Source organism: Xiphophorus maculatus, chromosome 3 (assembly GCF_002775205.1).
Source record: "Xiphophorus maculatus strain JP 163 A chromosome 3, X_maculatus-5.0-male, whole genome shotgun sequence".
NCBI classification, from domain to species: domain Eukaryota; kingdom Metazoa; phylum Chordata; class Actinopteri; order Cyprinodontiformes; family Poeciliidae; genus Xiphophorus; species Xiphophorus maculatus.
In genome coordinates, this window is record NC_036445.1 from 20516656 (window position 1) to 20543038 (window position 26383).

A 26383-nucleotide genomic window follows, 5' to 3' on the forward strand; every position below is an offset into this window, starting at 1 on the left:
ATAGGTTATCCTTTCTAAAATGGACGAGCATCGCTATGCAGGATAAAAAGAGAATTTTTAGTCCGGGTCTTTATTTAAAGGCCTGTATGAAAAGGAGGTGGATATGTGGTCACGTGTCTCTGGTAAACAAGCTCGTATCGGTTCCGCTCCGCTGGCGGGCAAAAACAAGGAGGAGGCCGATGAATGCTTTACGAACTTTGTTCCTCTTTTGGCAGGATGAACAAGTACAACGTACTGGACAGCTAGCTTCCCTGAAACTAACACACTGAGCTCCTCACAACAACCGGACACTTTTCTCGCTCTTCTTCTTCCTCCCACCACCTGCACGTTGCTCTCTACTGCCCCCTCGGGAAAGGCTGGGCCTGTAATAGCAGGTTATTGTTTTAGCTGACGGCAATATGTGTCATTTGACTAAACTTTTAATAGTCAGGATATGTGATATAGATATATGATGTTGCTATATAGAAATAGATATTTAATTCTTCATCAGAGTATTTTTTTATACAGTCTTTGAATGTATATTATCTGCGATTATTTAGTCACTCTGTCTTTTGTAAAAACAAAAAACTAAATATTCTACTAGCTTATTTAAAGTATAATTATATTAAATAAAATTCATACTTATGTACTGTATAAGCAGTTAATGACTTGTTTTAACTGAGATGCTTCGCTTTGAAAATTATTACACTTTAAGACTAAAAAGGAAGAGGAAAGAATACAGCAAACTCAAACCGCGAATCACACGTCACACATTGACGTCAATGACCGTCAAAATAATTAAACCTTAAGACTAAAAAGGAAGAGGAACGCATTCAGGTAACTCAAACCCGGAAGCACACGTCACACATTGACGTCAATGACCGTCAAAATAATTAAACCTTAAGACTAAAAAGGAAGAGGAACGCATTCAGGTAACTGAAACCCGGAAGCACACGTCACACTTTGACGTCAATGACCGTCAAAATAATTAAACCTTAAGACTAAAAAGGAAGAGGAACGCATTCAGGTAACTGAAACCCGGAAGCACACGTCACACTTTGACGTCAATGACCGCCTGAAGCAGAGTCTTTGAATGTAGGCCTTCTGCGATCATTTGGTCACTAATCATTTTCTTTGTCTTGCAGGTAAATGCTTCTAAATACAAAAGCCATTAAAGATAGGTTATCCTTTCTAAAATGGACGAGCATCGCTATGCAGGATAAAAAGAGAATTTTTGGTCCGGGTCTTTATTTAAAGACCTGTAAGGAGGAGGATATGTGGACTCTGATTGGCTCAGGAGATTATTGGTTTCAAACAACGGCAATCTGTATCATGTGACTAAACTTCAATAGTCACGTAACATTTGATATAGATTTATGATGCTGCTATATAGAAATGGATATTTAAATCTTCATCACAGTATTTTTTATACAGTCTTTGAATGTGTTATCTGTGATAATTTAGTCACCTTGTCTTTTCGTTGTCACGTCAATATTTGTAAAAACTGAAAACAAAATATTCTACTAGCTTGTATAATTACATCATATAAAATACATACTTATGTAGCGTATAAGCTGTTAATGACTTATTTTAACTGAGATGCGTCGCTTTGAAAATAATTAAACTTTAAGACTTAAAAGCAAGAGAAAAGAATACAGCAAACTCAAACCCCGAATCACACGTCACAGATTAACGTCAATGACCGCCTGAAGCAGAGTCTTTGAATGTAGGCCTTCTGCGATCATTTGGTCACTAATCATTTTCTTTGTCTTGCAGGTAAATGCTTCTAAATCCAAAAGCCATTAAAGATAGGTTATCCTTTCTAAAATGGACGAGCATCGCTATGCAGGATAAAAAGAGAATTTTTAGTCCGGGTCTTTATTTAAAGGCCTGTATGAAAAGGAGGTGGATATGTGGTCACGTGTCTCTGGTAAACAAGCTCGTATCGGTTCCGCTCCGCTGGCGGGCAAAAACAAGGAGGAGGCCGATGAATGCTTTACGAACTTTGTTCCTCTTTTGGCAGGATGAACAAGTACAACGTACTGGACAGCTAGCTTCCCTGAAACTAACACACTGAGCTCCTCACAACAACCGGACACTTTTCTCGCTCTTCTTCTTCCTCCCACCACCTGCACGTTGCTCTCTACTGCCCCCTCGGGAAAGGCTGGGCCTGTAATAGCAGGTTATTGTTTTAGCTGACGGCAATATGTGTCATTTGACTAAACTTTTAATAGTCAGGATATGTGATATAGATATATGATGTTGCTATATAGAAATAGATATTTAATTCTTCATCAGAGTATTTTTTTATACAGTCTTTGAATGTATATTATCTGCGATTATTTAGTCACTCTGTCTTTTGTAAAAACAAAAAACAAATATTCTACTAGCTTATTTAAAGTATAATTATATTAAATAAAATTCATACTTATGTAACAGCTTCTCCTATACCCGTCCCATCATGCAGACACAGAGGACAGTTGGTTGGATTTTAAGTTGTTTAATTTTTTATCTGTAATGAGTAGTTGACACAAACAGCGCAGTTAGCCTCCCCTACTGGTCCACTAGTCACTCACAGCAGAGCGCAAAACAGTCTGTGTTGTGGATAGGTGCAGTGCGGGATCACGTGGTGTTATTAGTGATTGTAGATCAGCTGTTGCTCACCTTTTGGCTTTAGTGAGTGGGTGATGGGGGAGGTTTTGCTTTTTGCTGACCGCCGTAAGCGCGTAACATATTTTTCTCTGACATGTGATCATATAGTGGTTTCGATAAATGATACATCTTTAAATGAATTTTATACAATTTGGTCTTTCTTTTATAAATGAAATAATTTAGAAAAATAAATACTGACAGCAATCAAAAAATAATTATTAAGTTACTAAATAGCGCCCTCTGGTGCTTCACAGAAAAACAAAGCTGGCCATGTCGTCGTCATGGAAACAGCTAATAAACATAACTGACAAACTGGCTAATACAACAGACAAACATAACTGACAAACTGGCTAACATAACTGACACATTAAAATACTGACATTTTTACCTGTAATGAGTAGTTGACACAAACAGCGCAGTTAGCCTCCCCTACTGGTCCACTAGTCACTCTGTGTACCGCAACAAAACTCCAATTTAGTCCCCAAACAAAACCACAAATACTAGTCACAGGAGAACCGGATTTGATGACTTACCACAGCAGAGCGCAAAACAGTCTGTGTGGAATTTCCGGTTTCGATGTTGTTTTGTTACTCAATTTTGACGCGCAAGACGTAACCGGTAAAATCCGGTTTAGGATTTTCAAAATAAAAGATCCGGAAGTAGTTCATTATTTCTTGCGCGGCCCGGTACCAAATGGTTCGCGGACCGGTGGTTGGGGACCACTGCTTTAGCTGACCTTAATGTTTCTTGTGTATTATTTTGGCCATTATTGTTAAACTTAGTGTTGATGTGTGTATTATAGGCGTGTCTATCGGACAGTTATGTATCGGTTCAATACGGGACGCACATTTAACGGCCAAATATGGGACGACTCCGTATTTTACGGGATGGGTGGCGATCCTATTCAGGAAGAAATAAAGGTTAGCTACATCCGGGGAGGGGAAAATGTCGCATAAATTAAATTGACCAATTTACTTGTGTGTTTACGAGCGTTTCTCTCAGATTCGACTTGTTAAAGGAGCGTGTGCGCAGGCGCGAAGCACCAGCATCCCCAGGTCAGCTGGATGCAGACCTAACCGGAAGGATGCTGCGAGTCGGGAGGAAGTCGTGCGGATTGTGTTTTTTGACGCCGTGACACTTTGCGCCCTTTTCTCTTGGTGTCAAATACCATTGTTTCCACTATGTTCCCATCCTGTTACTCCAAACCTGCAGACAGCGGAGGCAAGAGGAGCTCCGTCGCTAAGCTGCTGCTGGGAGTGTTCGTGGTGTATATGCTGCACACCGCCTGGCTGCTGTACGGCTTCCTCAACACCAAACCCTGCGATGGAGGCAGGGGAGAGCCCTGCATTTCTTCCTACCTGGCTGCCAAACCCAGACTGCAGGTTAGTACAGGCTGTTTTTTTATTCTTAATTGATCAAATCATGATGGAAAATATATGAAAATCAAGCAGATTTCTTTTAGCGCAACACACAATACTAGTTATCTACTTATGTAACATTTCTCTGCATAAAGCTCTTCTTCATGAAAATTAGACACTTAGCTTCCTCTGTTTATCAGACATAATTAAGTTGAAATAAAAAAAAAAACTAAGTAATGTTATCTATCTATAATAGATTACATTTAGCTTTGAACCACAAAATGTGTAAAGGTATTTGCACTGTACAGAAAAATGTTTCTCCGTAGAATAATCAGTCTGAATTCAGCACGCATGATAGTTATATTTCTATGTTTTTGGTTCAAAGGAGTCTTGCTTTTGTTTAGTGTTGAATCATGTTTTTTTTCACTATGTGCCCTTTTGTTTAGATGAGTGTCTTTACCTGCCTTGTGCCAGATAACAGCCAACTGACCCTCGCTCTAAGGGTAGACCTCTTTGACCCTCACTCTACGTTTGAGAGGTGGGTTTGACACAACATAGTTTCATATCCACATAATGTTTTACAATATGTTGTAAACCGCAGATTTCAGTATCCTTTATTGGGGTTGTATGTAAATAAATAAACTAACACAAAGTGGTATATATTTGTGAAGTGGAAGGAAAAGGATGCATGGTTTCAACATTTTGTACAAATTAAAATCTTACAATTGTTTTCAGCTTTGTGCGAATATTTTAGTGAACCCCCCTTTTTCAGCCTTTTAACAGCCAAGCCTGTCCCGTTACACTGGATTTTATTTTGGGTTATTACAGTAAAGGGGCTCATTATAAATTCATACTACAGAACAGAGGATTTTCTTAGTAAAAAAAATCAAAAACGCTACTTTGTTTCAGTTTCAATCATATAAATAAGAGCAAAATGAAAGACACTGAAGTAAACACTCGAGAGATGAAAATTTTCAAGGGGTGTAAATACTTTAACCCATCATTTTGAACTTTGTATACAAAATCATGTTTTTAAAAAAAATATTAGTTAAAAAAGATCTATGTCCCACAAACAGCAAAATGTCTCCATGTTTCTCCAGACAGGTGAGCGTCTCACTGCCAGAGGAGACTCAGAATAATGGCTCTCTGTACGCAGTTGTTTATGTTCACAAAGCCGGTGTTTCACCCTTGGAGGACCGGAGAGAAGTCCACTACGCTGCTCAGCTTACCACATACATAACTCCTCCAAGCACAAAAGGCCAGAAGGCCTCAAGGAAGGTACCTCCTGGTGGTAGAGTCTAATACCGTGTCCCAGTTCAACCTTATGTCACCGTGGCTTTGCCAGAAATCAGATGTCTTTGTGTTTCCACCAGAAGCGTGAATCTCAAAGGCCTGTATCGCACTGGAGACCGCACCTGTCCATCACTGTGATGTCAGAGGAGTTCATCTTCAGCAAGGCGGGGCTTCCCAGTGACGTGCGACGATACATGAGATTGTAAGTGAGCAGGATTCACTGCTGCCGCACGTACTGGTTACTGCAGTGATGGAAAAACCGGGGCATCAAAAATGAAGCTTCTGTTGTTAATAAATAAATCATGAACATTGAGTTTTCATTCAGCTCTGGAAACCAATAAGTCTTAAAGAAACACATAATCATCATTTATTGGATGGAAGGAGCAAAACTGTATTTCAAGATTTCATTTAGGCACAAACATGCAGAAAGACAGGTGGCATAAAAATGTAGTTTAGAGAAACAAAACAAGAGACACAAGCTAAGCCATGACACAAAAGAACTAGAATAGTGAGACAAAGGACATTAGGGAAACAATTTGATCAAAAAAAGCAACCAGGGATGAAAGAACAGGCTATAAAACATTAATACTGAACAGGAAACGACCAATAACAAGAGACCAATAACAAGACGTCTGCAGACGAACACAGAAATCCTAGAATTAGTAAAGGTATAGATCCATAAACAGAGATAACAAAATGTTTTTTTTTTTGAAGAAATAGAACATACTAACCCAAATAATTTTTCAGCTCATGTATAAAATATTTTGAGCCTTTCACACCTTCTTAGAACCGTTCTTCTTTCTCTTCTTCTCTGCTTGCAGATCCCAGGAGGGCAGACGGATGACTTATCTGCCCCTGCTGCTGGTCAATGAGCTCAGCTGCAGAGTCAAAGACCTCATGGTAGGACGGCGACCCACACAGATTCTTATAGGATCATGCCTGTTGGTGTTTTCAGGTCAGACCGATTCCACACCCTTGTTCTGACAGGAGATCAACGGCAGCAGCATGCAGCTCCCTCTAACTGTGTCCTACGAAGGAATCTCTCTGAGGACGTTCAGGTTTTGGATCCACCTGCATGACATAGTTTATTCCCTCAGACAGTTTGGTGAGCCGGGGTGGAAGTTGTGTTTTCATAAGATATGAAATGAGGCTGTTGATGAGCCTGAAATCATTTCAGTGTAATAAATTGTTCTGCATCTCTCTGTAGGTTTCACTGAGGAGAATATTGATGAGATTAAAGAGACTTTAATAGGATCCAACGTTTACCTGCTAGTGCTGACTGCACTCATCACATCTCTACAAGTAAGAGCACACAACATAAGTGGAAAAGAATGCTTTTGACAGAATGCTTCATGCACTTTGAACTTGTTCAAATTAAATCCTGTCACAGTAAACTTAGTGTTATTGTTACTGTGATTTTAGGTGATGGACCAGCACAATGTAGTGTGTGACTGAGAAGCTGAGAGATTTCCAAAATCTTTCGATAAGCAAAATCTGAAAAGTGCGGCAGGCGTTTATATTCAGCAGCAGATTAGTTTGCTTATGACTTGTTATACACATCCACATCATAGTGTTGAGAATTACTGGAAAATATTTACTTTCCTTCAACTTCACATTTCTCTGACTTTTTCTTGGCCTACTGCATGAAATCCCAACAAAATACGTCAAGGTTTGTGGTAGTAAATATGACAAAAAGGGAAAATGTTTAAGAGGTATAAATATTTTTAAAAGGTATTGATAGATACTTCTGAGGATTAGTGTTTTAACTCTTACATGTTCTAAATAAATGCAACATCCAAATGTATTAAAAGTATACCCATTTTAATTCATAGCGATAACTTTATAATTTGCAGCTCATTTGTGAATTTCTGGCTCTGAAAAATGACATATGCTCGTGGGCGAAAAAGAAGAGCATGGTGGGAATGTCGAGGAAGTCAGGTCATTTTTATCTTCTTTTCCATATTAGAAACAATTTGACCAAACATCGACTGCAAATGAACGGCCGCATCGTTTCCTCTGTTCCATTTCCAGTTTTATGGCGCTGTCTCGGCACTTTGCTGATTTTCCTCCATCTGCTGGAGGAGACCAGTCTGCTGGTGCTCCTTCCTGTCGGACTGGGAGCGTGTGTAGAGGTACTCGCCATGTCCTTCAAACTAAAAATAGTTAAATCAAAGTAAAGCATCCTGAACTCAATAATCCTTCCTCCCACCAGGTGTGGAAGGTGTTTAAAGTGTTTAAAATCCAGATAAGCAGGAGGTGTCATGTAAGCGTGCTGTTTTAGCTAAATAATATTTCACGTATAACTGTTTTGAGCCTTCGAAAGCTCCAAGCCGCCTCTTATCTCATCGCAGACAAACAAGCTGGATGAAGAGGAGCGAAAGACGGTGGAGTACGACACGCAGGTGGTTTAAATAGTCTCTCTGAGCTCAGAGTTAATGTTGTGCCTCAAGCTTTGTTTGATTTCAGTGCTTTGTGCTTTTCCCCCCTGCAGGCCTCCAGATACTTGTCCTACTTGGTGTATCCTCTGTGCATCAGCGGAGCCGTTTTCTCTCTGGGCTACATACGCCAAAAGAAGTGAGCTCATTCAGAGATTCCTCTGCTTCGATTTATAAGTGTAAGGCCTCTTATCAGAAAACATTTAAATGCGTCATTCCGGCTCTCGGATAGATTTCTTTCCTTCGGGCTCGTTTGTTTAGCGATGAAGCAAATTGAGAAGTCAGGTTAAAATCAAAATTGAAAAATTGGTGGAAATAGGTTTGTTTTAGCAAACAGACTACATTTGTTGTACAAGTCTGAGGAACAACGAGTGATCATTATATTGACTGTAAACTGTGTTACGTTGGCAGTTACTATTCTTGGCTGGTCAACACCCTGGTCACTGGTGAGTTTCTTTACATTTGTCCACAGACTGGCTCCTCCCAGTCAGATCTGGCGTGTTTTCTAGATGCACGTATTGTGCATCAGATGTGTTGTGTAGATCATATCTTATGTCTGTATTTTCCCCAGGTGTGTATGCACTCGGCTTCTTATCTATGGCTCCTCAGCTCTTCATCAACGACAAGGTCTGATAAACCAGAATCAGTTGAAGTCACATTCTCAATTTCCTCGTTAGCAGAAATCATGCAGCAAAATTGTGACTAAATGATTCTGATGTTTTGCAGTACTTTGCATAAGAATTCACACTTCTTGAATTTCTTACCGCTTTACAACCTCAAACTTGTTTTCTTGGGATTTTATGTGATTAAACCCTCCTCTTAGTAAGTAGAAGAAAAAATTACTATTAAAAGTTTGGATTTGTATTCAGCCGGCCTGAGTGAAGGGCATGCTTTGCAGAAGAGATGTCTACCAGCTTTATAAACCGTTTGCACATTTGTCTTTGCAAAACAACTCAAGCAATCTCAGATTGGACAGAGTGAACAACAATTTTTAAGTCTCGACGCAGATAATATTTAGGACCTCACGTTGATCATTGTAACACATTAATCACCTCTGACCAGTTTTCCTACTGGAAAGTGGGGATGCTTTTCATCAGCAGGAGATGATGAAAAGCATCCCCACACCATGATACTGCTACCAGCAAGTTTCACATTGTGTATAGTGTTTTAAAGGTAATTTACCGTGTTGATTTTCATTCACACATTCTGTTTGGTTTATGGACAAAATGAATGCATCTGCATCTGATCAGAACATCAGTTCTAATTGCTCTGTTAGATTTCTAAAGCTTAGGATATTCTTTTTTTATCCTAACCCTTAAACTTCTCCACAGCCTTATACCTGGGCTATCTGCTGTGATTCTTGGTTTTTTGTGATGTAATTTCCTCTAATATTCTCTAGCAGAACCCTGAGACCTACTCACAACTGCTGGATTTATACTGAAAGTAAATTGCTTGCATGGTGACTCCATTTACCAGTTAGGCAGTTGGTTTGCATTAGATTTCATTTAGGTTTAATGAAACTGTAAGTCTACAGTATTTAACTTCTTATTTGTAGCATACCTCCCCCCCCCCCAAAACACAACAAAACAAAACTTTAAAAAATGTCAATTTCACTTCATAGGTGTGCTCTCGTTTGTGGTTGTTTGTCACAAAATAATTCCAGTAAAATACACCAAAGTCTGTGGTTGTAAAATGGTAGAAAGTGAAAAAAAAAATCAAGAGGTATGAATACTTCAGCAAGGTACTGTAAACTACTGTAAAAAAGTGAAGACTAACATATATATATTTTTATGTCTTGCTGTCTAACAGTTGAAGTCTGTGAGCCACATGCAGGGGGCAGTGTTGATGTACAGAGTGAGCACCTCCCTCATTTCCTATTACTAAAACATGCTGGCTACCAAGGTCAAAATGATGCAAATTTGAAATTCAACTTTTCAGAAGCTATAAATAATCTGCTTTCCTCACCAGGGGGCGAACACACTGATTTCAGATCTGTGCGGCTGCGCTTCCTCCTTCTCCTCATCTGTTCCTTTCACCTCCTCGCATCAGCTGTCCTGCTTCAGAGACGAGCTCCTCTTCCTCCTGTACCTCTTCCAGCGAAGGTAACCCTGACGTGGCTCAGCACAAACACAGAGAGGAAACTGTGGAAGAACCAGAAACTAGAACTGCATATGATGAAAGACATTTTTTTTAAGAATGGATTATTGTGTAATGATTTCCCGCTGGCCTGTGTCATTTTCACCAGACGTTACTCTTCAGTTCCTAAGAGAAGAGAGAGTGTTTCTAAGAAAGTGAAGACGCAGTGAATGAGAAGGACAAGCGGACACGTTGAAGAGCCAGTGGCCAACGCCGCAGTCGGCTCATCTATCTCCGTTCAGCTGGGACCGATCGACCTCAGAGACGGGAACAAGAAAGGAACCTCTGCCTGGTGGAGGCAGACTGATCTGAGACCTGCGGTTTTTGCTTCTAGCTCTCAACGTCTGTATCTGCAGAGCTGATGCTTTTAGTTTTTTTAGTTAAACTTCTGTGTTCACTCTTTTTACTGCTGAAAAGAGTGAACACAGTCATGTAGAGAGGTTTTATCCTTGGTTACCCTCCAGCTCCATCGATGGCATCGGTTCACCTCCTGTAGCGTTCTTGATTTTGCTGTGGTGTTGTAACAGATCAAGTATTATTTAAACAATCACCTTTGGTTTCCAACTTAATTAATAATCTCATAAACTGATCCACTCTGGACTTCTCAAAGTTTAGTAAGAACCAGGTATCATTTGTCATCGTTTCCTTTCTTGATGAGGAAGCACTTGCGTTTGTATTATTCTGTCACGTAAAATCCCAATAAATTATGTTAAAGTTTGACCTTGTTTGCTTTAGCTGAATAATTTTTTTTGCTATTTTCCTCAGCTTGGGGAAAAGCTACAAAGGAACAAAAACCTCTGGGCCTGATTATGTAACAGAACGAGAGGGAATGTGCACGCCTGTGTGGGAAGGCAGGAAATTGTCCGACTGGTTTCTTGGTTTGTTTACATGTTAAACAAATGAATATCTGCATGACATCACTCATGTGTGTTGTGCATGTCTGCAGTACGGCGACTGTAACTGCTAATCTGTTTAGCAAAATAAGCAGGAGACATGAATGAGAGATGAGCCTGCTAAAAGAACAATATAATCACAAGAGCTGTTAAATCTCAATAGCTTAATAACTCAAGTCATTGAAAAGTTATGTGATTACTTAAAATGTAATAAAAGGTATCACTATTAGATGTCACCTTCAAATAATGCCAAAAGTTTTCACTCCTGATTTGAATGTTTACCCTTAGGCGCTCTTGAATTGCAGAAAGGAAAGTCGGACAACAACAATAATCTCCTCTGACTGGCAGCTGGATGAATAAAAGGCAAGTATCTATGAAACCACAGCCAACATCGAGGAATGTCTTCACAAAGAGGCAACCTTTGGCTTGATGCCACCATGGTGGCTGGTGTGGGAGGATCTGCTTCAGCTGCTTGGTTTAAAGCAAACAACTGAAACTACACAAACACACACACACCCGCACACACACAAGGAGCTGAACACAACAAGTTTGACTGCAGACTGCAAACTTTAACACCAGAAAATGTTACTTAGCTTTGTGATCCTCTTCTTCCTCTTCTCTCCAGGTATGTCTGCTGAATTTAATTGACTTTTATGCACAAAGTAAAAATAGGTTAAGACAAGTAGTTTATGAGCAGGAGTGAGAAATAATCCTCAATGACAACTGTGAAGTTTGTTGCACATAATTTACTGTAAAACGCAGGTTGAGATTAGCTACCAGCAGCCCGGACTTCTCTTTTTCTTCACTGGGATTTTTCATCATTTAAATTTTCATGTTTCTGTTCATTCTCAGATTGGATTGATTTAAGGAAAATATTCTTAATGTTTTTCATGCTTTTTAGGACCTGAAAAATGCCTACATTGAATACCACAAGGTGTTGCTTCATGTTTCTTTACTTAAAGATGCAACTTTTGAACAATTTATTTTGCTGTGGACAGAACCAAGCTGTTTTTAAAGGAAGATAAAGTTCATCTGTGGAAAATTTATACAATAAAATAAATTCAGCCAATGGAAAAACTTGGAAAGATCTTCAGAAAGCCAGGGGAACTATTGAACAAAGTCTCTTTAAATAACTTGACGGGAGACTGGCTTCTTGGAAACAAAGCATAAAGGAATCAGGAATGACTCAGGATTTGTTTACAGCTTTTTACATAATCTGGTTTGTCAGCTGGAGAGCTGTCAAACCAGACACAGTGAATGGACAACGTGAAGTGTCCAAACTCCACGTGCAACTCTTCAATGTCCAGTCATTAGATTCAGAATTTAACTTTTCTCTTATTCAAGAGGATGTAACTCCAGTTTGAGTTTGAACCGATTTTGTTTAAATATTAGGATTAAATGCTTGAATCTGATAACACTCGAGGCAAGCAGAACTACGAACAGCACCGAAACTGCTCATTAAACCAGCCGGCCTGACCAGTTTCAGCATTGCTGTCAATGTTTTCAAGGAATTTTCTTTAACCGTCTTGTTTAAATATCAAACCTGAGGTCAAGAAGACTTTCATCTAGAAAACAGAAACCAAGATTTGCAGATACAGGACAGAAAAAGTGGGGAATTACTTTACCCTTTCCTTTTGCTGAATAGTAAAATAAAAATGAATGAAAATAAATGAAAATCTCCTCCAACTTAAAAAAAACATGGAATCACTTAAAAAAAATGCTTTATGACTCCACTAGCAGCTTCTCCATTTTGTTTCTTGTGATGCCTTTCAACATTCCTGGATTATTATTCCATCATTAACCTGGCTTTATCTCTGGTTTCTGTCCAGCAACGTCTCTGCAATGCTACTCATGCGGATCCTCCACCACCAATGAAGAATGCAACCAGAAGAGCGAGACGTGTCAGCAGCCGCTCGACACCTGCATGACCATCGTGGACACTTTGGGTAATAAACACACATTTACAGTACCTCGCTAAACTAGTCAAACCCTTTGAACTTTCTGTCCGCCACCACGTGTCACAGACCTAAAATTTCAACACATTTTAAAGGGATTAACATCACAAACACAAAGTAGGGTTGACTTTGATGTCAACAAATTCTTATTTGGGTCCGCATTTTAACTGGAACACTTGATTTTGACTGCTGGATGTAATGTGTGGTGTTAAATTTTCCCACCACACAAAGTTTTGATTTTACCATTTGCCATGTCTCCGCTATGGCTTGTGTTAAACCGTAGCAGGGCTTTCCTTCTACAAGGCCGTTCTTCATGACACATTTTCTGGGTGAAAATGCGAAAATCTCATCGATTTTCACAGATTTTCCCACCCAAGCTGTGGCCATCTTGCCCAGCTGGTCAGTTTAGGTAGATGTCCATGTCTTGACAGTTGTGCCATAATCTCTCCATCTTCAAATGAACTAAACAAAGCTTTGTGAGATCTTCAAAGTTTGTTTGAGAAACCATCCCCATTTTAAACTTCTCCATTTCGCCCCGGACCTGTCTGCTGTGTTCCTTGGTCTTCATGACCATCTTAATTCACTAATCTTTTCTAATAAACCTCTAAGGGCATTCACAGAACAGTTGGGTTTAAATGAGAGATATCTGAACTGAATTGGACAATTTTGGTTAGATAAATTCTGAAGGTGAGTTGACTTTTGAGTGGTATTACAAAAAAAAAAAAAAGAGATAAAAACAAAAGCAAAACTAAATAAATTGAAATTTGTGGTTTTGATGTGACCAATCTGCATAGTATATGCATAATTTGGGTGCATCAGAAGGCTACTGTATCGTAACAGCTGTACGTGTTGTTCAGGTTACATGAAAGCCATCGTGAAGCAATGCGCCAGCAGCTCCACATGCAAGGGGGCCGCCTCCACCGCCTCGGTGGACGCTGACGGAAACGGAAACACCATCAACTGCTGCAGCTACGACATGTGCAACATGAGCGCGGCGGACTCTGTTCACTCGCACACGGCGCTGCTGCTTCTAACTGGAGCCGTTTTACTGCTGCTAACGCACTGAGGCCAGCCAGAGGCTGGTCTAAAAGAATTATGTAAATACTGTAAATCTATAAAGATTTATTCTATGTATATATATATATTCTAAGATGTATTACAAATACAGCTGTAAAAATTGCAATGTGGAACATCCTTCATGCCTAATTTATGACAAAGACATTCATTAAAATGGGAACATGGCAAAAAACACACATTGTTGCAATTGATTGAAATAAAAAAAAAAAAAAATCAGACCACTGACTGCAAAATCCAACCGATTTTCATCTCAACATTATTTTATTTTTCCTCCTATTTAACAAGATGGCAGATTCAGCCAAGAAGACAAAATAAAAACCAGTGTTTACTATTACGGGTTCTGTACAATTCATCAGTGATACACACCAGTATAGCTTACAATATACCAACATGAGCAGAATTACGCAACAACACTGAGATAAAATAGTTTCTGATGATTCTCTTTTTTTCTTTTGTCATATGCGTATGTTTTGAAATATTTTAATCCACATCAGACCCAGATGTTCGATCTCCTTCCATCGCTGGTTGAACATGAGACGAACATTTGGGTTTAGTTGGATTAAATCCATCAAAACAAGTGTTTTTTTTTCTTTTCTTTTTAGGTGCTGTGCAAATATGCTCTTCTCCTTACCAGTATATCATGCTACACCAGTACGGTGGTCAGGATGTTTCCTGTCGTCACGCTGCAGGTGATCAGCGCAACGGGTTCCAGTCCGCATTTTCTCGTGGTTATGTTTGTTTACCTGTGAGACTGTTGCTAGGAGGGGCATTTTTAAAGTGTTGCACCTGACAGAAACGAGGAACTCACAAAGGTTCTGGTTGTGGGTTTGGCCCAGCAAAGTGCAGGTTTGGTGTCGCTGAAAGGGTGATCGGAAACACGACGGCGTAACGCGGGTTTTCCATGAGGAACAGCTGTAGTGGGAGTAAATATCACAGGAGGGAGTAAAGAGGAGTAGATGCCTTACTTACATAAATAGGTTAAGTCTAACGTATTTCACCATTTTTGCTCATCCCTCTTTCCTGGGATTGAAGTTACAGGAAGAAGACCATCACTGCTTCAAAAACAACATATAAAACCATGGAGCCAGCCAGCCAATGAAAAGAAAAGAATAGATTAAACTGGGAAGCTGAAAGTGTCCTGGAAGTGGTGGCGTGTCACCCAGACAGATTTGAATTCTTCACATTTAGAGTCTTTAAAACCAGCTCAGAGAAGAGCGGAGGAAGACTGATGAGAAGCAAAGAGTCAGTCGAACAGAGGCGAAGGAAGAGGACAGTGTGCTGTTTCTCCAGGAACTCCTGAATGGTAAATTCCTGTTCCTCCCTCTGTCTCCTCTGTAATTTGAGTTTATAAATAAAAGCTGGTGAGACAGAGGAAACACAGGAGAAGACGACAGGCTGCTGTTCCAGAGCAAACTCCGTCTCTCTTGTTGAAAACGTCCGTATAAAGTAACATCTGGGACCGAATCAGAGCAGAAAATATCTCTGAGGTCTGATCTGCCAGCTTTCTGTTTTCGCTGATTGGAAAGTTCAAAACCGAGGTCGGAAACTTCCGATTGACTTCAACAAAACACTCACAGACGGCTGCTGGCTGAAGTCCACTCCCTCTGTTTGGTTTCACAGAGATATGTTTCAGATTAATCACAGTCCAACGCGCCCTTCCCCCTGATGTCAGCAGCTCAAGCTTAAAAATCTCTCCCATGATAGTGTTTGATACCGTTATAAGCTTTTATAAACCTTCAGATCCAGCTTAAAAATCATCTCAGGTCACCTTCTCTGCCAGGGGAGCAGCCAAGTCTCTGATTCAGGAAGTGTTTCTGCTCTGATCTTTTATTAAATAAAGTCACAGTGGTTAAAGTAGGACTGAGGAAAGTGATTGAACCAGAGTGCAGCCATTGTCCACTCCTGCTGCTCTGAGGACTGACACACACAAGGTATCCACGAGTCTATAGTTCTCCAATAGAAACTGTAGAGGCGCTCGGTCTCCTGTAGAGGGGGCTAGTGAGGGCGGGAATGGGCCATCATCCTCAACCGCGACTGGTCGATGACGTCCAAGAGGTTCTTGGCATCAACGGCGAGAGCGTGAGCCGCCGTCAGCATCTGCTTCTTGTAGTCTTGCTGGAGACTAAGATTAAAAAAAAAAGAAAAGTATTTGTTGGTGGAAATCTATGATAATATTAATGATAATGTGTTTCCAGATAATTTAGTCTACATGGAGAAAAGCAATGTTGCCTCATCAGCATAAAAGTCAGAAATTCTGGACAGATTTCAGCCGTTTTTCATCTAGAGGGGAAGAATCGTACCACCAACTTCAATTAAATAAAACAGAAGTATTTGCCACATAAGTTTGAACCTGATGTTGATTTTCACTAAAAATCATAGGATTCATTTAATAACTCATTAAAGTACTGCAGCTTGTAGAGAATAGGACAATTTCCTGTTAGAACAATAAACTGTGCCAAGAATCCACACTGCACCTCTCTGCTAAAAGGAAAATGGTTTTCAATTAATGCTATGCTGGCATTACCTTGTCATCACATATTGTTGGGCTAACTTCATCTTTCCAATCAGCTCTGCCAGGTCAGAGTTCAACAGCTTCTGGGCCATCTCGATCTGTTAAAGGCACAGAGCATTAAAACATCTGACACAACTTATATTTTCAGTCTGTTAGTGAAAGTGCAGTTGGTGTTTGCACCTCTCTGTGTGTGCTGGCTGGAAGTTGAGGTAGAGTCTCATCGACTGTGGCCAGTAACGTCCTCAGAGCCAGACCCACATCCTAAGAACAGATCTGAAGACTCATTAGGATTATATTAAAAACATTAAAAAACAAAAAAAAAGGGCTTTCAAAAATGTAGATGTGTGGGAACTAATGGGCTTTTATGGAGGAAGTGAATCAAAAATCCATCAGAAAGTGAAACGGATGGGTGCGGCTCCGTTACCTTAACCATCGGGACGTATTCTTCTGGAGGAGCCGGCTGAATCTTGCTCGACATCTCAATCACAGCTTTGACCAATCCCGTCACATTCTCGTACACTTTGTCATTGGAGCGGTCCAGGTTGGCGGTGGGGGGTGGGCTTATCTCCTGAGGCTGCAGCTAAACAAGAGCAAGGTAAAAAAAACCAAAAACAATGAGCGGTCGCCTCACTGAAAGAAGAAATATGAAGAAAGTGATCTGAAGAAATTATACAAAACACACTAAGACACTTCAAATTATTTAGGTTGTTCTAATTTTTTTTATAATGTTCTTGATATTTTAATACATACTTTGAATCTGTTTTAGAAGTAGTTGGGTATATAATCTGTATAAAAAGTCTTTAAACAGTGTAAACAACATTTTCACTGTTTTTATTCTACTAACAGGGACCAGTTATATTAGTGGAACCGCTAGGCCTGTCAAAGAAGGAGTGGAGAATTGTATATGGAGATTCTTACTAAAGGGCAGTTTGAGAACAGTGGTGCCTTTATTTCCTTTTGCAACGATTCCAAAGAATAGCAATCTTAGTGCTTAGTTTGACATTTTAGACTCAATTTACGAAATACTGTTGAACCTGAAATTGCCTTTATAATTTGAAGATACATTCAGTTAGCAAGTCAAAAACTAAAATACTGCAGGGTAACATGTTAAAATAAAAAAATAAAGCATGTCAATTAAGCATAAATCAATACAAAATGTATTCAGTTATCAAACTTTGCCATCTAGAACATACAGTCTCTATCTGCTAAACTTTAAAGTAAGTTTGAGATGCAGAAGGAAAAACTGGAAAACTATAAACAGAGGAGCTACTGTGTATCAAATGTATTTATACACAGTCCCCTATCTCTGCCACTAGATGGCAGTGTCACATCAGGTCTGTATGATGACACGCTGAACCAAATCTACAGTCTTAAAAACTTATTCCAATGTGCTGATAATGCAGTTCATCTATTGTATCTGGCAACCTGCTAATACAAACATTTAATAAAAACGGAGAATTTATTTCCATACATTTCATACTGAGTCACACTGTGTCAGTACAGACATTCGTATTGCAGCTCTTGCATTTGTTTCACATTATTTTGACAGATTGGTTTTTTTATTTGTGTTTTCAGTGTTTCACCACTGAATATTTAAAGTATTTTTTGTTATTCTCAGTCCGCTGTAAGGAAATGCAGCGTTGTCACAAAAAAAGATGAATTATTTGCTTCATGCAAATACTCAATAATACCACAATAGCTAATACCAATAATTTTATAAATAGCAATCATAATCTTTGTTAAGCACAAAAGCTAATCAAAATATGAAACAACCAAAAGGCAAACTAAAACTCAATGGTTCAAAAAGTGGCCATTAAAAGTTTTTTTTTTTTTAATGGGTAAAAAGTGGAAGTAGTTTTGGTCAAACTTGCAACATTTCTGACAGACTCAATAAAACAAGACAAAAACAATATTAATTGACAACTAGAAAGGTTCTAAAGACAAAGAAAAACGAGATTTTTGTTAGCTAAAGTAAATTTCTTACAGAAGTATTTTAACCAGAACTTCGTTAGGTTAAATCCACAAATATGACAGTTAGTTTGGAGGGAAAACAACTAAAACTCTACTACACTACACACACAGCAAGTAATGGAATGCACATGTTATTTGTTAATAGTACAGAATGTGACTGAACAGAGAGAGAAGTGAGACAAGATGTACAGTAGACACACACAGACAGCGTGCAGCTTACCCGCCAGGGCTAGGGGTCAACAGTAAGGAGGAGAAGGAAGGGAGAGACGGAGCAGCCAAAGATAATAAGATAAAAAAGGAAAATATTAACAGTTTTCAGCATTAAAAACATGCAATGTGTATATTTAAATCTTGCATGTGTGCATGCTGCTACAGTCGTACAAGAGTTGAGATCGCATGCTCTTATGGTTATTATTTCTGCACCTTAACACCATCGTTGTAGCTGTCTCCAGTGTTTAGACAAGCCAGGCTACCCACTTGGCTCTGGGCTCCCGGTCGAGGAGGCTTTTTGGGGGGAACCACATGGTCTGCAAAAAAAAAAAAAGAAAGAAAAAAAGACAAAAGTTACTTAGAAGTTCAAGAACAAATCTAAATCTGGTGACAAAAAAGGGAATTATCACTCTGCTGTGAAACTATTTTGAAGCAAAGCTTTCAGATCTGTGCTACTGAAGTTACAGAACTGTGTGATAATACAGTGTCATGCAAAAGTATTCATACCCTCAGAACCTTGCTGCAAAATGTAATTTTACAACAACAAACATCAACATGTTAAGTTTTGATGTGATGGACAATACAAAGTAGTTTATAACTGTAAAGTGGTGGAGAAATGATAAATAAATGATCATTTCTACAAAAAAAACAAACTGTGGCGTCCATTTGTATTGAGCCATCCTGTGTCAATTCTGTGCAGAACCACCTTTCACTGCAAGAGGTCAGCGTCCTGCTCAGTCAGATTTATAGACCATCAATTTGCAAGTCTCGTCACATGATCTCAATTGGATTTCAGTTTGGACTTTGACTGGACCGAAACACCATCACACTGTAGCTCTCAACAGGGTTTCTGCACCAATCAGGTTGATCCATCTTCCCAGCAACACAGTCAAGCTCTGTCACAGAAAAGTGTGCCCACAGCATGATGCTGCCACCCCAATGTTTCATAAGATGGAGAGCTTAGTTTTTGTCTTGTCAGGTTACGCCCACCTGAGCTGCGACTCTTTTCTGCTCCTCCTCATTATTTATGAAATGTTTTAAAACCTCCACAATGGTTACTAAAAGCTTAGGAGCAAAATGATAACAGAGTAATGTTTACCAACGCTGAGGAAAGGCTGGCTTTAGTAGTTCTTCTCACTGTTTTTTTTGTTTTGTTTTTATCCAATAATTTCACAGAATCTGACAGAATGACACCATGCTATTAAAGTCCTTTGACTTTTGCTCAGTTGAATATTAAGGTAACTATTATCTGTCACTGAATGGACTGAAATGAACTTGCTCTGATCGTAAATGTATTTTTCCAACTCTAATTAAACAAAAAAAAGATTTTGTGCATTTATAAAAACTAATAAGCTACATTTTTTTCCCTGTAGATAAATAATATTCAATAGGAATAAGGAAGAAATGGCAAAAGCAACATTTTTGATAGAGTATGAATACTTTAAGCAGTCCACTATATATCTGAGGCTACATATTATTGGAGATGAAACAAGAGAGCTGAACAATAGTGGTTAGGTGAATTAAAGAAGTGTTCTCGTTACCTGATTTGCCAACAGGTTGGTAAATGTGCTGGTTTCCTGTCTGCACAAAACAAGCAAAACATGGGGTTAGTGTTTGGACTGTCACTGACATAATAAGAGGCTCTGCAGGAAATTAAAAATGCGCTGGCCAAAACCAGCCATGAAGAAGAGAATCCTATTTAATGTTAATCACACGACAGCCGCTCTCATTTTTGTATGCGGAAAGTTTTCAGTCACCACCGCAGGAGGGCCGCCTTTGTTTTCACTGCTGTGTGGTCTGTTCACTTTGGCTAGCGAAGCTATTCAGATTTATTATTCACAGACAGCAAAAAGTGCACACGTCATGAAAACTGCAACATGTTCACAATAAATATATTTATGATGCATTTCAGAGGTTAAAATCTTGTCAACTTGAGTTGCTTATGTTTGCTTTTAAAATCTGAACTTGGCATCTTTGTTTTCTCATTGTGAGAAAACAGAACAGACTGCTTCAGAAGTGCTGGTGCCAACAGGGCGTCGGGGTTTGACAACCACCAACACCCAAAAATACAACACTATGGGCAATTTACACACACACACACGCACCCCCACGCACACACACACACACACACACGGGGATGCAGAAGAGCTGGGGAGATTTTCCCACCACAAACCACAGCCATTCAATGGGAGGAGGAGGATGACAAGCACAGAGATGAATTACAGAGACGGAAATATCTGGCCTGTGGCAACTTCAGACTGCTACAGCAATTTCTGCTGGCATCTGCTGGGAACTGATGCGCATTGAAGCAGCTCTCTCTTCAGTTCTGCTCGACCCAAATTTAGAAAAGGTAACAAAAAACTATCAATATCGGATCAATGATTAAGAAGTTCACCCTTAAAAGTATCAAAAAACAAACTAAAGACAAAAGCAAAGATAGAAGTCTTTACATGTGGATTATTATTTGAGTATTATCAGCACCTAATCAGAAATATGTGGGATTGAATGTTTTCAATTCAGATTCACTTTGCTTTATTTTGTTGCTGAACTCATTTAAAGACAGCCAGGATTTATCATTCTTCTGAAACAAGATATGACTGACTCTAAACTGTGTGAACACTTAAAAAAAAGTTCATACCATTATGAAGTGATCATATTGTTATTTGTAACCATCTTAACCTAACAAGGTTCACACAAATTTATCTCTCTTTTTTTAAATTTTCCCAACAGTTTTGCATATTTTTTATTTCAAAACATTCACCCTCCAGGGATTTGTTATTGCATATTCCTCAATTCATCAAAAAACACAACACTAACGGTGGCTGCTGTGGAAAATGGCTCTTACCATTGCTTTCTTGACTTTGATGTTACTGATCAGCAATGCTTTAAAAACTCACAACATGGGCTCGGGTTAAGCATGACAGGTACGGTTTAAAACCTAATCTACAGGCCAAAAAGCAGTGCTGTTGCACTTTTGGTTTTCTGTCAGTGTCACAAAAATCAGCTGGAGAAAAACTGATGTGATGTTGGAAATCAACAATAAATTTAAATGTAAACTCATAAAAAACACTTATTTAAATTTAGTTGGGGTTTTTTTTGCAATAAAATCTTCACATTTTCTTCTCATTTTTATCAAATTCCAAACCAGCTGACTCTCAGAGAAACCAGTAACATGCAATTAAAGTGACATTACAGCAAGCAAACTTGAGTCCAGCTTGCAGATTATTATGATCAACACAACTTCCTCTAAAGGTGCTCTGACACTCTGAAGTTGAGTATCAGAGCACCTGGCAGTGTTGCTGAGCGACTGCAGCAACACTCAGACACAGAGAGAGAAAACAAAAACGGATTTATTTTCCTGCCTTCTATTAATATCCAGTAATGCTGTGAGAACACGTTGACCTCAGAATTGCTGGCCCTTGCCCGTGAGGTCACTTCTTGCTCCTGGATCTATCCATCCAGCTCCAATCAAAACAAACATGACGCAACCGAAAAAGCACCAGTAAAAAAAAAATTAAAAAAAAATCTGGCAAATATTGACAGCAGATGAAATGAATGGTAGCAAAAACAGCTAAAAGTTACTTACTGGGGGCTGCAGTCCGCTGTCTTCTCTGTCCAGACTGCCTCTAGAGCTCCTTGTGTCTGGTTTCTAAAACAGCACAAGTCGTAAATAACTTTATGGCTCCTTTTATTAACAATATTCACATTTAAAGTTTCAACAAAGCAGCTTCTAATATCACACAGTTAAATTATCCCAACAACGCTGAATGATTGGGTTTGCTTTGTTCCTGAGGAGAAGCGAGTCACATTGCTCCGCTGCTTGTGACTTGAGCTGAAAACCATTTTCATTCCTGGGAAATGCCCCGAGAGAAAACCACATAACGGGCGGCTATTAGCTCCCGATCCTCTGCGCCGCTCAGGCAGCAGCAGCATTTAAAGGCTCAAATAAAAACCTTCAACATACTGCTCGGAGCTACAGAATCTTAAGTGATTCAAGATGCTCAGAATTTCAATTACCCATAAATATTTTGGGCTCAAAGACCAAAATCCCCTCTCATCAGTTGTCCTTGCATACCAGTTTTCCAAGACAGGACTTGAAGACCAGCATTGCCGTGAAGTTCATTAAAAATTTCCCGATGAATCAAAGGTGTCCTGGAGGATTGAGCTGTTTTGTTTCTGTGCTTATCTTGCGATTTCACAGAATTGGCCTGAGCGTATCCATGTCTGTCTGTTCTAGCAGTTTTTTAAAAATCTGATTCAGCTCCAGCTTTCTGCCTCAAGTACACTTATAGTCGACTCTGAAACACGGAGAGAAGGAGGGAGAAAACCAGGAGGAGGGTAACAAAGCTCTTCTCCCTCTCACTCAACTAACAGTGTTATAAAAACCGGCCAGTCTACGGCAAAAACTTTCTCATGTGCACACTCCTTCCCCTCCCACACACACACACACGCAAACACACCCCCACACACACGATCTGATGCCTCCTCAGCTTTTCAGTAATCTTGTGTGTTGTTGGTTAGTGGTTATGGGTCAAAGACAGACTGTTGACTGGGCTGTCAGTCTGTAAGCCTATCATTAAGCCAGGAATTCACACAGGCCACACCTGCCTCCAAACTCTCTGACACAAAATAAAATTCTTGAGTAAAAACCCCACACAGCCACTACCATCGCCGTTCACAGAAAAATGCATGAAACATGAAGCACTCCTCCATTCTGCCAGCCTCAAAGAAATAACACACAGTTGGGACTGCTCTTTGTCTTTGTTGACTACACCCATTTTGTGTTTGGGGTTTCTATACTATCAGTTGTGGTTCAATGTAAAATATATTCCAAATAATCAATTTTGGATTGATTATTTGATTAGTTCTGACTTACTTTGGACGCAAAGGATGATTTGTCCAATGTTAGTGAATACAAAATGAATATAGCAAATATTTAATATAATCCTCAATAGGCCTGTCACAATAAACGATAAATCAATTAATCGCAGAATAAAATAAAAGAAACTCAATAATTTTCATTTGCTTGATTTATCACTTTTCTTTCTCTTTTTAAAAAAAACAAAGTGATAAAAGTCGTCAGGCTGGTGCTTCGGTCTCCACTAGTCCTTTTTTTTTAAAGATAGTTTTTATTTACAGAGACTTCATAATTAATTTTATTTGTCGTTTCTGTTGCTTTTTTTTAAATTTTTTTTTATTTATTTTGGATATTTCAAATGTCTTCCAGTTCCAGTATTTAAAAGTTCATTACAATTTAGAGGTTATTGATTTTGGTCTCAAAACAACAATATCGTTTATCGCAATAAGTTCTTGAACAATTTATTGTCCAGCAAAATTTGTTATTGTGACAGGCCTATTCCTCATTTTAATTTAGTCAGTTCTATTTTTCGTTTAATACCTCCAATAACAAGAGATCAAAGCATCGTGACCATTTACGATCATTTATTAGGAACAATAATAGTTCCTATTATTTGTTGATGATGTACTACAGGAGGTTTTTCCTAACAGACTCAGAATTGGCCAACAAGTCAGGTGGATTGCAAACTGTATTAAAAGGCCATTTGCATCACTCTGTTGAAGCCATAAATCTGCGTTTTCACAAATAAAGGTAGTTTTTTACTTTTTACCCTGATGCTCACAGTGAAAGAGAGTGTGTTTTGTCTGCTGCTGTCTGTCTGTGTTATGTGACCTGCTCTGCACTCTGTGATCTGAGAAATTGCTCTAAACTCTGCATAAATATGCTCAGTTTTGATCATCGTCTGGTAAATTCTCAGTAAATTCTCAGGGCGCCTTTGAAACTGACATGATCCAACTTCCAAGAAGATGTTTAAATATATTGCTTGTTAGTAAAGAAGTTACTGACTCCAAGTGTAATGCACCGACAGTCACAACCTTGAATATACAAAAACATGAGAAAGTGAACAGAGCAACTTAAAAAGAAAGGATGACATCTTTGAGAAATGTGGCATGCACAACATAAATGAACAAAGAATAAGCAAAGAATACACCAGAGAAAATGTGATTTTAATGGGCATTATCTGGTAACCACACGCCATTTTTGCTGGAAATAAATGCCAGAGTGATTTTGTTTTCACTTTTATGAACAAACGTTTCTTTATTTGATTCCAAGACGCAAATGTAGCCATTTCAGCACCATGTTTTTTCAATAGTGCAGAACCAGCTGATGTCCTTGTGTACCACTTCTTCATTTAATTACACACTTAAAGGAAGCTTATTGGCCAAAATCATAGGTTTGGTTGAGTCACAGAAGAATTTTCAAACCGCTTCTAAATTCGCCAAATTTGTTTTATACCAATAGATTATTATCAACACGAATCATAGCTGGTTTTGAAATGGATTAAACATTTCTGACTTGATAATTTGATAACAAGAGTTAAAAAATGTTATGGTCAGGATTTAGATGTTGACAAAACTTGCGGTGGAGCCTAATGAGATCATTTCTTCTCTTCACTGACTTCATCTCTGTGAAATTGCAGCTGAAAGCTACACACCTCCCTAGATTACGAGGTTCAGTGAGTGAACCATGACTTGTACTTTAAGTTTGGAGGTGATTAAGATGTGGATGCTTGATCTATTTTACTGTGAATTTAATCAATAAATGTTACATTTTCGGACTAAATCAATGTTAAACAAATCGCCAGGGCTTTGAGCTGATTTTCCGCTGCAAGCCCTCTTTAAACGCGCCGCCGTTGTGTTGAGCATGTGTCAGGTGGGCCAGAGTGCATGTTCCACTGTGTGCTGAGTGCGTTACCAGCAGCCTTTCCTCCTGCTCCAGCCACCTCTGATCCTCCTCCATCTGCTGCTGTTGTATCATCAGCTGCTCCTCCATTAACAGGCACTGCTGGCCTACACACTGCTGCATGTCTACTGCCCTGTCCTACACACCCACACACACACACACCCAAACACACGAAGGTGGAGCAAACAACAAGCATGCATACCCATAACGTACAAACAAAACAAAACAAAAAAAACATGCATTTGGCCAAGAGACGACACATGAAGACAGATGGGCAGAAGATGGATGAGAAACTGAACTGAGATGATGGAGGAACTCAATAAAAGTAAAAGATGGTAATGGTGTGCTGATTTGTAGAGTGTACATTGGTAATCTGGAATACCAATGTGGTTCTTTAAGCAAAGTGGTGGTCCACCAAAGTGAACAATAATTTTCTGAGCATCAAGAAAAGATTTAAAAATCATTTTTGATGAACCAAACCAGAACCTCTTCTCTGTGTGTGTGCGTAACCGTAGCAGCAATGCCTCTTACCTCCATTGCAGAGCCCCAAAGAGCCATGTCGGTTCCATGCGGCTGAGGAAGCAGCTGTGCGTGTGAGTGTGTGTGGACGTGGTGGCGGGGGTGCGTGTGCGCGTGGTGTGTGTCCACCATAGTGGCTTGTGGAGGGTACAGGGCGCTGGGCACAGAGGGCAAGGTGTGTGGGCCTGGATATGCTGCCATCTAATGCAGAAAGGAGAAAATAGAAAAGACAGATGAGAAGTTATCTTAGCTGCGGTTCAACCATAAATGATTTACAGCAACCATGATCAAAAGGAAGGAATCTGTCTAAATACCTGGTAATGTACAGGATGCTGAGGACTGGGGTAGAAACCTTCACTGGAGCGGGGACTGGGGTAGCCTGGTCTACTTGGCTAAGAGACAGAAGAAAAAAAAACAACTAATTACATAAATGAAGGTAAACATAAAAATATAAGAAGAAAACAGTAAGAAGTGTAAACAAGGAGATAACCCTGCATCAGGTTTTTCCTAAATTACCCACTAGAAGTTACAACATTCAAAAAGTCAACACACAAACCCCCAGCAGATGTTTGTGTGGTCATGTTAGCCGTCAGTCAACACAGGGAGCACCCACAGGGCTGCAAATCCAGCAAG

The 26383-nt window shown here is 39.4% G+C and overlaps 3 protein-coding genes across 24 annotated transcripts in view; 2 read left to right on the forward strand and 1 right to left on the reverse strand.

Moving 5' to 3' along the window:
* The first annotated feature begins 3341 nt into the window (after nucleotides 1-3341).
* LOC102217505 (cleft lip and palate transmembrane protein 1-like protein) lies at nucleotides 3342-10573 on the forward strand. The gene is made up of 17 exons (XM_023331023.1): nucleotides 3342-4013; nucleotides 4436-4527; nucleotides 5090-5267; nucleotides 5363-5484; nucleotides 6104-6182; nucleotides 6270-6387; nucleotides 6490-6584; nucleotides 7136-7220; nucleotides 7314-7414; nucleotides 7495-7545; nucleotides 7634-7684; nucleotides 7774-7856; nucleotides 8129-8163; nucleotides 8289-8344; nucleotides 9527-9571; nucleotides 9686-9819; nucleotides 9963-10573. Exons 1-17 carry the CDS (start codon nucleotides 3813-3815, stop codon nucleotides 10021-10023), a joined length of 1587 nt encoding a protein of 528 aa, XP_023186791.1. The 5' UTR covers nucleotides 3342-3812; the 3' UTR covers nucleotides 10024-10573.
* A 554-nt stretch (nucleotides 10574-11127) lies between these two features.
* On the forward strand, nucleotides 11128-14408 carry LOC102217755 (prostate stem cell antigen-like). Its single transcript, XM_005798518.3, has 3 exons — nucleotides 11128-11371; nucleotides 12576-12692; nucleotides 13559-14408. Exons 1-3 carry the CDS (start codon nucleotides 11329-11331, stop codon nucleotides 13765-13767), a joined length of 369 nt encoding a protein of 122 aa, XP_005798575.1. The 5' UTR covers nucleotides 11128-11328; the 3' UTR covers nucleotides 13768-14408.
* The window catches only part of LOC102223109 (focal adhesion kinase 1-like), a 76361-nt gene continuing 63995 nt past the window's right edge, over nucleotides 14018-26383 (reverse strand). For 11 of the 22 annotated variants that reach the window (XM_023331013.1, XM_023331001.1, XM_014468577.2 and 8 more), the window contains 11 exons: nucleotides 26065-26142; nucleotides 25763-25951; nucleotides 25244-25369; nucleotides 22058-22120; nucleotides 20013-20052; nucleotides 18685-18788; nucleotides 18482-18490; nucleotides 16715-16870; nucleotides 16471-16551; nucleotides 16303-16388; nucleotides 14018-15900 (listed from right to left, as the gene is read on the reverse strand). In XM_023331013.1, the coding sequence (XP_023186781.1) occupies nucleotides 15774-15900; nucleotides 16303-16388; nucleotides 16471-16551; nucleotides 16715-16870; nucleotides 18482-18490; nucleotides 18685-18788; nucleotides 20013-20052; nucleotides 22058-22120; nucleotides 25244-25369; nucleotides 25763-25951; nucleotides 26065-26142 (1059 nt within the window). In that variant the 3' untranslated portion in view covers nucleotides 14018-15773. The remainder of the gene's footprint in view (nucleotides 15901-16302; nucleotides 16389-16470; nucleotides 16552-16714; nucleotides 16871-18481; nucleotides 18491-18684; nucleotides 18789-20012; nucleotides 20053-22057; nucleotides 22121-25243; nucleotides 25370-25762; nucleotides 25952-26064; nucleotides 26143-26383) is intronic. The other 11 variants (XM_023331002.1, XM_023331017.1, XM_023331015.1 and 8 more) reach the window with 4 other exon arrangements.

Coding starts and splice junctions, on each gene's coding strand:
- LOC102217505 (XM_023331023.1), top strand. CDS start 3,813: ATGTTCCCATCCTGTTACTCCAAACCTGCAGACAGCGGAGGCAAGAGG. Junction 7,546..7,633: donor AGATAAGCAGGAGGTGTCAT/GTAAGCGTGCTG, acceptor ATCTCATCGCAG/ACAAACAAGCTGGATGAAGA. Junction 8,345..9,526: donor AGCTCTTCATCAACGACAAG/GTCTGATAAACC, acceptor GCTGTCTAACAG/TTGAAGTCTGTGAGCCACAT.
- LOC102217755 (XM_005798518.3), top strand. CDS start 11,329: ATGTTACTTAGCTTTGTGATCCTCTTCTTCCTCTTCTCTCCAG. Junction 11,372..12,575: donor CTTCTTCCTCTTCTCTCCAG/GTATGTCTGCTG, acceptor GTTTCTGTCCAG/CAACGTCTCTGCAATGCTAC. Junction 12,693..13,558: donor GACCATCGTGGACACTTTGG/GTAATAAACACA, acceptor CGTGTTGTTCAG/GTTACATGAAAGCCATCGTG.